The 14,609-nt window shown below is 38.5% G+C and overlaps 1 protein-coding gene across 1 annotated transcript; it reads right to left on the bottom strand.

Moving 5' to 3' along the window:
- Nucleotides 1-1,865: 1,865 nt before the first annotated feature.
- Nucleotides 1,866-2,577, bottom strand: LOC125343447 (ferritin light chain-like). The gene has a single exon (XM_048335877.1). The coding sequence runs from the start codon at nt 2,553-2,555 to the stop codon at nt 2,028-2,030; it is 528 nt and encodes a 175-aa protein (XP_048191834.1). The 5' UTR covers nt 2,556-2,577; the 3' UTR covers nt 1,866-2,027.
- Nucleotides 2,578-14,609: the final 12,032 nt, after the last annotated feature.

Here is a 14,609-nt window from a genome sequence, read left to right as displayed (position 1 = left end):
ATAGAAATTTCTGGATTTATTTTGCTTCAACACATTTCCTGATCTCAGAGTCTGACTAGAGATTTATGTCAAATATAGCCAAATGGAACAAAAGTTATCGACTTATTTTTCAGAGGACTCTCTTCTATGTAGCCCTGGCATTAACTTCCTCTTCCTCCCTTTCTTGTTTGTCTTCTACTTCATTGTTCTTTTTATGTCTTTCAGTCACTGTCCAATATTATTCCTTAATAAATTACACGTGATTGGATATGCATCCTAACGAAAGAGGAACACGCGGTTGTCAAGATGAAATCACATCTATCTCCCAACACACTCATTTTTTGTACTACCCTAAAGGTATTATATTGATAATTTGCTTACTATTTTTAATACAAAAGGAAAAATATAATATTGCTGAAGTTGTCCAGATGAGTACAGTTTCATGGGCTTTTATACGACAATTAAAAATGTTCATCTACTGAGTAGCCATCATTTAAAAATATTTAATGAGTACCTTCTATGTGTCAAATGCAAGCAAATATAGACATAGACCCTCTGGCAATGAAATTTGTAATTGGATTATCTCAATTTCCATTCCTATTCTGATGATAACCCAATTTCTCTAGCCAAGAATTCTTTGAGTTCCAGAATTGTATGGCCAACTATCTACTCTACATTTCTCCTTTAATATTCCCTGAAAGTCAACATATTCTGGGAAGCAACTAATGAAATTCAACTTATGGCCACTCCCTACTATCCCAACAAAGGAAATTCAATGCAACTAATCTCTCTTGCAGTGAATGTCACTTTTATCAACAGTGTCTTAAGGATGAGGCACTGAGATAAAGATAATAACTCTCCTTCACAAGCCAATTTCTTATCTATCACCAAAGCCTATTAATTTTACCTTTGAACATCTCCTAACTCTGTCCACGTCTCTCCATTTCATCTCTATTGTCGCTGTTTACCCTAAACCAAACCACCATCATGTTCTGTGTGAAATGTTGCAAAAGTATACAAACTCAAATTTAGAGATCAATACTGATCATTTTAACTTCTATCCAAGAAGGACACAAGTGGGACCATTTACTCATTGATGTATCTTTGGAACTTAGAAAGGTGGATGGAGACCGTATGCAGCCTAAATATTTGCTGAGTACACAAATGAATTAATCCTCATCCCTTACGATGTTAAAGATCAGTATCATTAACTCCAGAGTAATTTTTTATCAATGTTCTTCCCAAACTATTACTCAGTGTTTCAATCAAATTGAACTTTTTTAAGCCTATCAAACAACTCCTTTTACTTACAGGATCTTTGCATGTGGTATTTCCTTGGTCTGCTTTTGTAGTTCTCCTTTATCTAATAATTCTCACATTTCTTCTATTCTTAGGCCACAAGGACACCTATTGCCTCATAAATATTCACTGATGTGCTGATATGTTCTAATATCTGTCAGTGTTTAAATATCTCCACAAGAGCAAAGATGTATTCTTTGATTCAACAGCATTTAGCACATTGGCTGACCAATAACTGACACATAGAATGTTTCCTAAATGAAAGCAAATACCTTACTGAGAAACTCATTAGTTGCTCATTTTAACTGTATGGTTATATCCTAAAATATCCAAATGCCATTTATAATGAAGTCACAATTTTTTGTACAAGCACAGCATCTTCTACCCTTGCCATGATTTCTTCCCTTCAGTAAAGTGCAGTCTACTCTAGAAGTTGTGTGGGGGGGGGGGGCTGTTATATTTTAAATTGAGTTGTTCATCATGTTAGTGAAGACAGTAATGAAAGTATTTATTTATAATAGAAGCTGTAAACAGAATCTTCATGAATCCTCATTTCTATGTTTTTTGTTTGTTTGTTTGTTTGTTTGTTTGCTGCAAAAAGCTTTATTTCATTTGGTCCAAGGCTTGAGAAGAGCTCCGGGGTGGTTAGTTAGGAAGTTGCCCATGGCTAGAGGGAGAGGCTCAGGTGGAAACCCTGATGTCACGCGATGCACAGATGGCCCCCAAAGGCTGCTGGACTCTGGGGTCTTCTAGTCGTGCTTGAGGGTGAGACGTTTGAAGAGATACTCGCCCAGCCAGGCCTGAGGGGAAGCCAGCCTGCGGAGGTTGGTGAGGTGGTCACCCATCTTCTTGAAGAGCTTCACCCCTTCAACCAGGAAGTGGTTCTCTAGGAAGTCACAGAGATGGGGGTCTGTGCGTGCAGAACCCAAGGCATGAAGATCCAAAATGGCTTGGTTCAGGTTCTTCTCCAGGTTCAGGGCGGCTTCCATGGCTTCCACGGTTTTCCCCCACTCATCTTCAGAAGGCTTCTGCACATCCTGGAACAGCGCGTGGCCGCCGCGCTGGTTCTGCATCTTCAGGAGGCGGTGGGCGCCCTCACGCGTCTCCTCCGCCAGCTCGCGGAAGAAGTGGTCCACGCCGTCCAGGGCCACATCGTCGCCATCGAAATAGTAGCCCAGAGAGAGGCAGGTGTAGGAGGCCCTCAAATGCAAGTTGCCCAGTCGGTTGACAGCAGCCTCCACCTCCGTGGAATAATTCTGACGGGGCTGGGAGGTCATGGCTAGTCGTCGATACAGAGCTAACCACCCCCCCCACCCCCCCCCACCCCCCCCCCCCCCCCCACACACACGGCGTTGGTTGGTCCTGGAAGCAGGAGACTGGCGGGCGAGAAGATAAGGGTCAGAGGTTGTGAGTGGAGAGGAGATCTGAAGGCAGCTGGTGGTGAAAAAGAGGAGTCCCCGGGTCTGTTCCGTCCAAACACTGTTGAAGCAAGACACAGATCCACCGGACTGGCGCGCGCTGCTGCTCTCATTTCTATGTTTATGGAGCTAAAGCAAGGAGTTTATCATCCATAAATGTCATAAGGTAACAAAGCACTTTTAATTGTCATTTGGGGGCCTAAAGGGAAAATAAACTGGGTAAAATCAGAATCAAACATGAAGTTGAAGGCTTGGTATTTCTTTTTTTCCTCTGCCAACTATCTGAGGGAGAATTATTGAATTCATCCAGTGAGTCAACAGGTCAGTCCAATTCACTAAATCTGGTTATTTTCCTTTGCAAGATGTATTTGCAGAAGGCATAGACTATGAAATTCTCTTTACCACAGTTATTGAAAAAGAAGATAAAGAGCTACATAATAATTGGGCAATGGGTGTTTTAAAAACAAGATGATTCTCATTCCCACTCAGAGTCATTCTTCATCAACTGAGCTATAAAATTCTCTCCACCCAAAAGAGACCAATTTCAGGAAACTCTCTAATTTCTCTGATGAATTTTTTTATTAAAATACTTAGAATTATTATATATTATTTATTACAATTCAGAATTATAAGGCCTGGCCGTTTTTCTAACCTTACAAAGTTATCAAATTAAGACTCTTTTTATCACCAAGGAAAAGAACTCTGCTTTTTACTTGGTGTGCATCCCAGACAATGAACACTAAACAATAAGCATTCATGGTCCTATTTGATCTTCAGAAGAACTATTTCTTCTATTCTTCTCAAACAACAAAACTGATTTATAATTATCATCAGATAGTAAATTGTAGAGCTAGAATTTCACTGGTGTCTTTATTTTTATTTTATATCTTATTTTGTACCAGTACTGGGGTTTGAACTTAGGGCCTTAGCACTGTCCCTGAGCTTTTTTGCTCAAAGGTAGTGCTGTACCACTTGAGACACAACTCCACTTCTGATTTTTGCTCCTTAATTGGAGATAAAAATCTCATGGACTTTTCTGACTATGCTGGCTTCAAACTGTGATCCTCAGATCTCCGCTTCCTGAGTAGCTAGGATTACAGGAGAGAGCCATCATTCAAGTCTTTAGATTTCAAGTCCCATGATTTCTTGATCTATACCAATAGGAAGAGAAGAGCTAGTGATATGTTTAATTTATTGGTAGGATAACTCAGAATAAATGTACAGAGATTCCAGTATTCATACATTGCAATAAGTTTGATGGTAATTATCAGATGTCTTCAGAGGATCTATGAGATTCTAATATTCCTTCTGGTTACAGAATGAAAAGAATGGGATTCACTAAAAGAATAAAAGTCAACCTTTGTTCATTATTGAGCTCCTAGCATATGTCAAGCACTGTCCAAGGTTCTACAAATGAAAGATGGTATCATCCTTATACCTTTGGACCTCATGATCCTTTGGGGAAAATGAACACATAAAAAGATAGTTGTTGATTAATATGGTAAATGTAGTGAGGTGTTTCAACACAGAGAAAATCATCAACCTGGGCCGTCAGTAAGTCAGAGTGGTACCCTGACTGAAGATAGTGTACAAAGTCCCCTAGACACATTATGTGCTATTTGGGGAATACACTCTGTTAAGATGTTCCCTTTTCTTACTTATTTTCATATACTCAGAAGTTAGTACATGGCTAGTGCCTGATACACTAGTTTGTTCCACCAAACTGAACGGCCATGTCAGAGATTTTGCAGTGTCATGAAATGCTGGTCCACTCTCTTGAAAAGAAATACGGCTTTCTGGTCAAATGATAAGTATCTTTTAATTTAAATTCACCTGATATTTCTTATCATGAAATATCTTCAAATATTTATACATTAAGGAAATTTATATGATTGTCTTCTGTTAAGACTTTAGGCCACCAATTCTAACCTTAAAAACAAAAATTGGTGATTCTACCAGGAGATGCTTATAATCCTAGCTACTCAAGAAGCTGAGGCCAGAAGGATAACAGTTTGAGGATAACCTGGGCAGAAAAGTTTGAGAAAATAATCAGCACAAAGCAGGGCTGGAGGCATTGCTTAAGTGGTAGAGCACCAGAAGAAACAAGCTGAATAATCATGAGACCTTGAATTCAAACCCATTTCACAAACAAAAAAAATGATGAGCCTACCAGAGGGAAGTACTAAGGTCTCCTCCTGCTTGATGGTCTCTTGACTCTTGTCTTAGACCTCTCTTACTCAAAAGAAAACATGTTTTGTGAGCCAATCAAAGCCCCTCACTGGGAATGGCATCTATATTATCATTTATTTGTACTCAGAAACCTTTCCTTTCTTTTAAAAACAAAACTGTTGTCACCTCTTGCCTAGACTTTTGCATTAACATTCTAATCCCATGCTTGCAAATCTTCCAAATCAATCTGAAGACTGTTAAGAAAACACTCTTTTATAGCTCTCTATTATTAATGGAACAAATTCAGCACCCCTTAACAAAGTTTACCAAGCCTTTATGTCCTGAAAAGTGGATTGGGTTGGAATGAAGTACAGTGTGTTATCTGTAAACACAATAGTCACAGTCCATGATCAGTTATTTTACTAAATTGAAGTCATCTTATACAAATACTACCTTGTAATATTCTAATTTCTTACCCCACCAAACACAGAGCTAGAAAACGCAGTTACAAAACAGAATTACAAAACTGCTGTGTCTAGATGCTGGAAAGGCTACCACTTTGGAAGAAAATACTCCTCTCTTGGATTAAGTGGATGCTTTAGAAATAACGCCTTTTTCCACTGATGGGAGGCCCCTGCTGCACCATCTGATGGTGATTTGGATACTTAACAGCATTTGTATTATCACCATTTTTATTCAGTAGAGTTTCAGGAGTCAGTCAGTCCCTCGTCTATTGTCAGTTCTACTGTCAGTGAAGGGCTGCCTTTGCCCTCTCCAGGATCTGCTCAAACTGCTAAAATTTTTAAGGCTATTGTTAATGGTTTAAGAGGTTTTAGTACATCATGGCAGGCAGAGCAGAATAACTCACAACATGGTGGCCAGCAAGTACAAAGAGAGACTGAGAGGGAGAATGAGAGGGGGAGAGAGAATGAGAGATGCGCCAAAATAATAATTAGTTGATTAATTTAAGCCTCTCATCATCATTATTATATAATTTTTTATTTTTATTATTATTTTATTATTTTTGGTGCTATTGGTAGGGCTTGAAGTCAGGACCTGGATGCTATCCGTTAGCTTTTTCATTCAGGGCTGGTATTCTACCACTTGAGAACAGCTCTACTTCTGGCTTTTTGGTGGTTAATTAGGGCCAAGTATCTCCTGCCCAGGCAGGCTTCAGACCATAATCCTCAGATCTGATCTAAGTCTCCTGAGTAGCTAGGATTATAGGTGTGACCCACTGAGCCTGGCCAAGCCTCTTGGTTTTGAAGATGGAATCTAGTATGACAGCTAGGGTTTATTTCAGTGTGGATGCCACTGTAAGTTTGATCTTGAAAAATATCTACTACTTCCTTTCATTCGTAAGCCTTTACTACTATTTTATTATAAGTAGTATTATTATGCTCTGGTAATAGAAAAGACAGTGAAGAATAAGATCAATTAATATGGTCCCTGAAACTGTAAAAATGAAAAGGGGTTGTTTCCTATTTGTTATGCTGGAAGTATCTAAGCAGCATCCTTTGCTGCATGATGGTGATCTAAGTTTGAATCTCTATTTCTCCATGACTAGTCTTTGATTCACCCATAGCATGAAAATTTGTCCTGGTCAACTTTGTATGTGAATGGTATGTAGGACGGTGGTCTGTTACTCTAGCATTCTCGGACTTTATGTGATTAGTTCCCACAATCCTAGTAAGGTTCTCTATATGAATAATGAAAGGGTTCTGAAAGGGTTTCTTGACACCCCCTTCAGTGTCTTGTATAATTATGTTATTTTTTTTCTGGTCCTGGGGGCTTGAACTCTGGGCCAGAGTGCTGTCCCTAAGCTCTTTCTGTTCAAGGCTGGCACTCTACCACTTGAGCCACAGTGCCATTTCCAGCTTTTTCTATGATTTAAATGGAGATAAGAGACTCACAGGCTTTTCTGCCTCTGTTGGCTTCAAACCACAATCCTCAGATCTCAGCCTCCTGAGTAGCTGGTGCTGTGCTTCATGTTCTTACTGAACATTGAACTGTAGATATATATATATATATATATATATATATATATATATATATATACATATATCCTAGACCATGACATCCTTCTCCAATTTTCTGATCTGCCTCTCTACACACATCTTCAATCATGCTGCCTCTTTGAGTCAAAAGATGTTTAGGTCTACATCCCTGGATATCTAAGGGGAACAACGTGAAACTCTAGGTTAGTGATAGGAGAAGAATGGGAATAAAGGTGAATAAAAGTGGTAAGCAATGTAGATGTCTGTGTCTGTGTCAAAGGAGGACATGATTGGCATATAAGGCAAAGGAGAGCAGGGTGGTTAAGGATAGAAAACATGCTTGTATTGATCATAATGATCACATGCTAGTGCTTGCTATGTTTTAGAAACTACTCCAAATACTTTGTATGTTTTAACTTATTATTGCATGCATTAACTGGTCGTATCTCTTAATAACCCTATGAGTTAAGTGTTCATAATCACATAGTACATATGATGGGACTCAGAATAACAGAGACTAGGTACCTGCTTAATGTCTTATAATTTGTAAGTGGTAGAAATAAGCTGCTGACTGTATTCTTACCATTTCACTCATCTGTCATGGATATCATCTAATATTCCCTGTATTCAAACATTGTGGTAATAACAGATGTTGCTTAAAACAAATGGATTTTGAGAATATTTCATCAGAACCTTTTTTTGTGCCATTGGAGATATAGCTATGTAAACATTGGAAATATCTACAAAAGAGTCTACAGGGTGTATCTGTAAACATGGTTCTGTGGAAACTCTCAAGAGGGAGTTTTGAGTCTACCAGCCCTCTGCTACTAAACTCTGATTACCCCGATCCACCCTCCAACCCTCATTTCTTTCCATCTACTCATTGGTTCATTTATTTATTCATTTATTCAACAAATGTTTCCTGCTAGGTATCAGACTCTTCTAGGTTTTGGAAGTACATGAATCAACAAAGCATTCAAATTTCCTTTCAATCATAGGGCTTAAATTCTATTAAAGGAAGCACACAACAAATAAGTTACACAAAGAATATATGTGAAATTAACAAGTACAGATAGTTGAAATAGAGTAAGTAAGGGAAGATTTGACTGGGAAAGTGACCATTTAGTGAGCCAGAAGAGGCAAGAGCCATGTGACTATCCAGGGGGAGGTAAGTTCACTCAAAGAGAGTAGCTACTACAAATGTCCTTAGGCAGGTACATGCATCTATATGTATAGTCAGAGAACATCAAGGAGGCTGTGTGATTGGAATGAAGGAAACAAAGTGGGATAAGTAAGAGAGTAGTAGGAAAAGGGGTCATAGTGGTAATGAGGGCCTGGATTGTGACATTAGAGACTTTGGTGTTTTTTATGAGTAGACTTGAAAAGCTGTTGTATATTTGAGCACAGAAATGACTATGACATAAAAACAAAGTAAAAACCAACAAAAAACCCTAAAATCAAGCCAAAAACACCCCAGCACTCTGACTTCTGGGTTAAGAATACTGAGTGGGATTAAACATAGAAACAGGTTGATTAGGCCCAGTGCTGATGGCTCCGCCTCTAATCCTAGCTACTCGGAGGCTAAGAACTGTTAGCCCGGGCAGGAAAGTCTATGAGACGCTTATTCAATTAACTACTCAGAAAAGGCTAGAAGTGATGCTGTGGCTTAAGTGGTAGAGTACTAGCTTTGAGCAAAAAGAGGTAAAGGGAGTGCTCAGGCCCTGAGTTCAAGCCCCAGAACTGGATAAACAAAAACAAAAAGACAGATTAATTAGTCCACTTAAAGACTTTTTCTTACAATACTCCAAAGAAGAGATGTTGCCTGTATAAGTTTCCTATTACTGCTGTGACAAGTTACTACAGACTTAGTGCATTATAACATCTGTTATTTCACAGATTTGAAGGTTGGTAAGCAAAAAGGAAAAATTCATTTCCTCCTTATTCAGATCATTGGAAGAATCAATTAGCTAGTCCTTCTGGTTGTAGGAATAAGGTCCTATAAACTGAGGGTTGTTCTCAGCTCCCAAATGCCATTCCCCTGTTCTTGGACAGAGTCCTCTCCATCTAAGATCACAAGGTCCTGAAACTTTCTCATGTTGCCACCTCTCATATCTTTCTTCCTTTTGTCACATCTGACTCACCTGGGCAAAGTAACATTTTTGTGGACTCACGGAACTGAGATGAGAATATAATTAAAGAGGTCATTTTTTCTGCCTACTACAATGCTGGTTTAGATCAAGAGTAGAACTAGTAAGATTTGTCCATTTTGTTGAGAATGTGAATAAAAGACAGCTATCAATGTTTCTTTTTGACCCAAGTAATGAGAACGAATTAATTGCTGCCACTGACTAAGATGAGAAAGATTACACAAGTGGGTTTGAAAGTTCTGTCAGGATAGGTTAGGTTATGCTGCAGTGACGAATGATCCTAAAATCTCAGTGTTTTATTTTCAAAGAACATGACAGGGATATTTTTTATTTGGTCCTTGCTTCAAGGTCAGATTTTTAAAGGTTTTGAGGTTGAAAGGTTTTCTCAGTTTTATAGTTTCATAATGGTGAAAAACACCACTATCTTCATATCTTCCAGCCTATGAAGCCCCTGAACTAACTCTGTGTGTGTGTGTGTGTGTGTGTGTGTGTGTGTGTGTGTGTGCATCCATCCGTGCACACGTGCATGGTGGTACTGGGGCTTGAACTGAAGGTTTTGGAATTGTCCCTTGGCTTCTTTACTCAAGGTTTTCTTCTCTACCACTTGAGACACAGCTCTACTTTTTTGCTTTTTGGTAATTAATTGTATATAAAAATCTCCTGAACTTTCTGACCCCGGTTGGCTTTGAGCCATAATATTCAGATATGTCTCCTGAGCAACTAGGGTTACAGGCATGAGCCACTGCCACTGGACCTGACATGTCCCAGAAATTTTATTTTTAATTAAAAAAAACTTTGCCAGTTCATGGCTTCAAACTCTGGGCCTTGGTGCTGTCCATAAGCTACTTTTTCTCAAGGCTAGTGCTCTGGAGCTACAGCACCACTTCTGGCTTTTTTCTCTAATACATTCTTTTCTACCATTAAATTTAATTTTATTGTCAAGGTGATGTGTAGAGGGGTTACAGTTACCTATGTAAGATAGGGAATACATTTCTTGTAAAACTTGTTACCCCTTCTCTTATTTTTCTCCCACTTTCCCTTCCCCCAACATCTCCCTATCCCCCCAAGTTGTACAGTTACTTTCCAATATGTTGTCTTGTGTGTATTACTTACATTGCTTCACCGTTTATCTCACCATTTTGATGTTCCCCCTCCCTTTTCTAATTTAGATAAGCATATATACAATACCCAAGATATCAAAATCAAATACACTGACAAAACAGGATAAACCATGTGAAAGAGAAATGAAACAAAAAAAAATAATTTCACATAGTACATTAAAAATAACAGCAAGGCAAAACCTATTGTTTCCATATCCTGGAGTGATCATAAATCTTATGTGATCATACATCATTATTGAGCTATTGTGATCCTTTATTAGGACTATCCTAGACATATACTAATTAATACAAATGAGGGAAACCATGGAATCTATATTTCTTTGGGTCTGGCTCACTTCACTTAGTATGAATTTTTCCCCTAGTCTTTCCATTTCCTTATGAATTGGGTGAGGTTATTCTTTCTGATGGAAGCATAGAACTCTGTTGTGTATATATGCCATGTTTTCTTCATACATTCATCTACTGAGGAGCATATGGATTGGTTCCATATTATAGCTATGGTAAATAGTACTGTAATGAATATGGTTGCACAGGTAGCTTTAGTATGGCCTTGTTTGTGATCATTTGTGTAAATGCCCAGAAGAGGCATTGCTGGATCATAGGGGAGCTCCATGTTTAGTCTTTTGAGGAACTTCCATACCTCTTTCCAGAGCAGTTTTAATCCCACCAACATCTCTGGCAGAAAAAAGAAATTCAACTCAAAGCAACACTGAGATTCTACCTCACCTCAGTTAGAATGGCCATTATTAAGAAATCTAATAACAACAGATGCTGATGGGGATGTGGCCAAAAGGCAATGCTACTTCTGGCTTTTTATATCATTAATTGGAGATAAGAGTCTCACAGATGGATTATTTTCCTGTCTGGGCTGGCTTCAAACTGTAGTACTCAGATCTCAGCCTTTTGAAGAGCTAGGATCACAGGCCTGAGCCACAGGCACCTGGCTCCCTGAAAAATTTTAAACTCTTCCTATTCCCTATCATCTCTGCTTCAAAATGGGACATGTTTTTGAGTTCATTGTGTTCTTTAGCTATGTCATCAAATATACTCAGTTAGAACTGAGACAGGCTACTAGCATTATGTTTTCCAATATTTTCCATTATAAAGTGGCCAAGTCTTGAATGATATCCATTATCTTTTAGCAATATTTTAGCAATTCAGTACTCTGTACTAGAGATCAGCATCCTTTCCATACTCAGGTGCCATTTTCACCCTCTCAATGCCTGGCCCTGAGGCCAGTTCCATGATTATTTTTTTCTGTTTTAGCAGGACCTATTTTTTGTATCAACTACTCAATCAATTAGACTAGGCCAAGTCACATAGCAACATCAAAGACACTGATAGCATATGGCAACAAAAGTTTATTTCTTGTTCATACTACTCATTCATGTCTTTTTTGTTCTGGAACCTTGATAATGCACCTATAATCAAGATAAGTGCAAATCTTGTCAGAGGTAGTAGAAGAAATCATGGACAACCATGGATTGACTCCTAAGGCTTTGTCTAGAAATAGTGCATTACACTTCTTTTCACCTTTCTTTGCCCAGAATAAGCCAAGATGATGTCATTAACATGGGAAATATAGTTCTCTACAATATTAGAGAGACTGGATTAGTAAATATTCCCAAACAAAATAGTTTAAGAGAGGAGGTTAGATTGAGTTTAGTTTTAGATAAATAAAGTGTACAATAGGTCATAGACATTCACAATAAGACATAAAGCAAGTGTTTATATATGAGGGTCTGGAGTTAAGGAGAGATAGGGATTTCGGGAATGTAGAACACATTCCTAGGTGAATGGAGTAGTTATAGTCATCAAAGAAGTGAGTATATCCTGAGAAAAGAAGAGAGCCATTATAATTCACAAGTGGAGCAGAAGGAAAGAAAGAAAATAAATAATCCAAGAAGAAGTAGACAGTAAGTTAGAGGGGAAACATGGAGTCTATGATGGACTGAAAGTCAAGCAAAGAAATAATGAGACAGCTACCATTTTCACCCTAATGTAGGCAATTCAATTAAGGTAAAGATTGACAATTGCTTCATTAGCTAGAAATCACTGGTGATTTTGAGAATGGTTTCTGTGGAGCACTGGGTATGAATGTTTTATACAAATATGCTTTAAAAGTGAGAATAAAGGAATTAACGACAGTTAAGATAACAGATGTAAGGATCGGTAGTGTAGAGAGCCTTGAAAAATAGTGGCCATTTTAGTGCTATCTTTGTATGTTAATTTCAAAGATCTGTAGACTTAAAGGGAGAGACAATATAGGAGTGGGAAAAAAAATCACCGAAAATGAGGCTTTTAAGGATACAGAGTAAGGTAAAAGGATGCAGAACCAAGTTCATATGGTGAAGCTTGAGTGTTAAATTGAATCATGAGTGACTCCATTCTTAGGAACAATAGAAAATATTGAGCATAGGGTAAAATGCTAATAAGCAGGTATATGTGTTGGTGGCAGCTTATTGAAATTCTCTATTGATTTCTTCTATTTAATCAATAAAACAACAATCAAGGTTAGCTGAAATTAAGAAGAAAGTGTTGGGGTTGGAAATAGTTGAAAATATAGAAAAGTAGTCCTATAAGAGAGCAGTAAAGAGAAAAGACTATGGAAATACAATGGGGTTACCAGGTAGCAATGAGGACTTTGGGGTGGGGGGCAGTGAGTAATCACAAATTCACAAACAACTCAGCATGAATATATGTTTTTATTCAGTAAAGTTCACATAGAGATATGGCTTAGGTAGAAAGCACAATGTAACTATGGTTGACGTTTCGGCATATGAGACTTATGATGGGAGGGGGAAAAGAAAGTTTGCATTGTATGCTTAGTGTTGATCATGATCATCCATTTTTTAAACTGGATGGCAAGAGAAATGGTAACACTCAAGAGGTCAGAGTCAGTGGGAGAAGAATAGGCTCAATGAATTGTGAATCTCAGTGAGACTGAAGAATTAGGGGATTCAAGTTATTCAAGGAAGTGAACTGGAAAGACAGAGGCAGTGGTTACAGACCAAGATGCATGAAATTGAAATTATGGAAGAGTTGGAGCTATATGTAATAGTAAGATCTATGTATCATCATTTTTCTCTCTTTTACTGGAAAAGCCATTGTCATTTTCTATTCTAGAAGAAATGTATCTTTATAGCACCAGGGGCCTATGGAACCCATGCGCTGGCACTTGTGAATGACATTAAATTTTCTAGGATTCTGCTCATCTTGTCTCTGTATAAGATTGATAATATTGCCTCTTCATTGGATTACTGCAAGGCTTAGAAATAACATGTTCAAAATGTCTGGCACATATACACTATTTATGAGTGCTTATTATTATTGCTGTTATTGTTAGTAACTTCATGTCAAGCCAAAAATTTCTCTTGGCATTTCTTACATAGAGCTTGCTCTCAAGAGTTTTGAGTGAGCAGAGATGAGATTTTCTGAGGCACAGAAAAGCCTCAGACATGATTAGAAAACTGTCTAGCCTACATGTAGGCTTTCTTTACTTCAATTCACCTATATTTATAGCAATAAACTGGCATACTAAAAAGTTGGAAGAAGCTGGGTATCTGTGGTTCATGCCTGTAATCCCAGCTACTCAGGCTGCTGAGATTTGAGGACCCTGATTAAAAGCCAGTCCAGACAGAGAAGTCCATGAGACTCTTATTTCCAATAAACTACTCAGAAAAGGCCAGAAGTGGTGCTGTGGCTCAAGTGGTACAGCTCTATCCTTGAACATAAAGATGCTCAGGAACAGCACTCAGGACCTGTGTTCAAGCCCCAGGGCCGCCCTCCCCCAAAAGTCAGATGATGTAACATCCTTATGTTATATAATAACCAACTTCTTAACTTTAAACACACATTGACATTGGGACATATGTAAATATTAACTTTGTCCAAGATCCCTATTCCATCCCATGTAGTTTGCTGTATTTTTCACTGATCATTCTCTCATCCCCAGAGACACCAGTAATGAAGGCTGAGGGTCTGGGAGATGTGGAGATAAATGGTTCCATCCTCAACTGCAGTTACGTTTGAAAGGAGGATCTGGGAAGGATTGCCCTGGGTGACAACAGCAGTCTATTTCTTGTCTCACACTTCTGTCCTAGTGTTTGCTTTCTGGTGGAGACAGAGGAGGACAGCAGTTTCAGGTTGGCTCTGAAAAGCAACAGGAAGAGGGATCAAGAAGGGAGCATTGAGACCACCACCTGAAGCTGACAGGAAGATACTCATTAGTCAGTTCCCAAATCTTCTGCTTTCCTCCTCCCCACTCCAAGAATTCCTATAGATGGGTTCATGTCCAAGCAGACTGCATCAAGCATTTGTTTAAAGTCCTGGGAGTATGCATTTAACAGGATTATTAAGGGACAAAAACTTGATTTTTTTTTTTAGTACAAGCCTTATGATCTTGTCGTTTTCCTTCTTTAGGCTTCAGCCAGGGGTAGACTAGATTCCATGGATCTAGACTAGATTCTCCTGGGAACC

Source organism: Perognathus longimembris, chromosome 28, assembly GCF_023159225.1.
Source record: "Perognathus longimembris pacificus isolate PPM17 chromosome 28, ASM2315922v1, whole genome shotgun sequence".
NCBI classification, from domain to species: Eukaryota; Metazoa; Chordata; class Mammalia; order Rodentia; family Heteromyidae; genus Perognathus; species Perognathus longimembris.
This window is presented reverse-complemented; position numbering and strand designations above follow the sequence as displayed.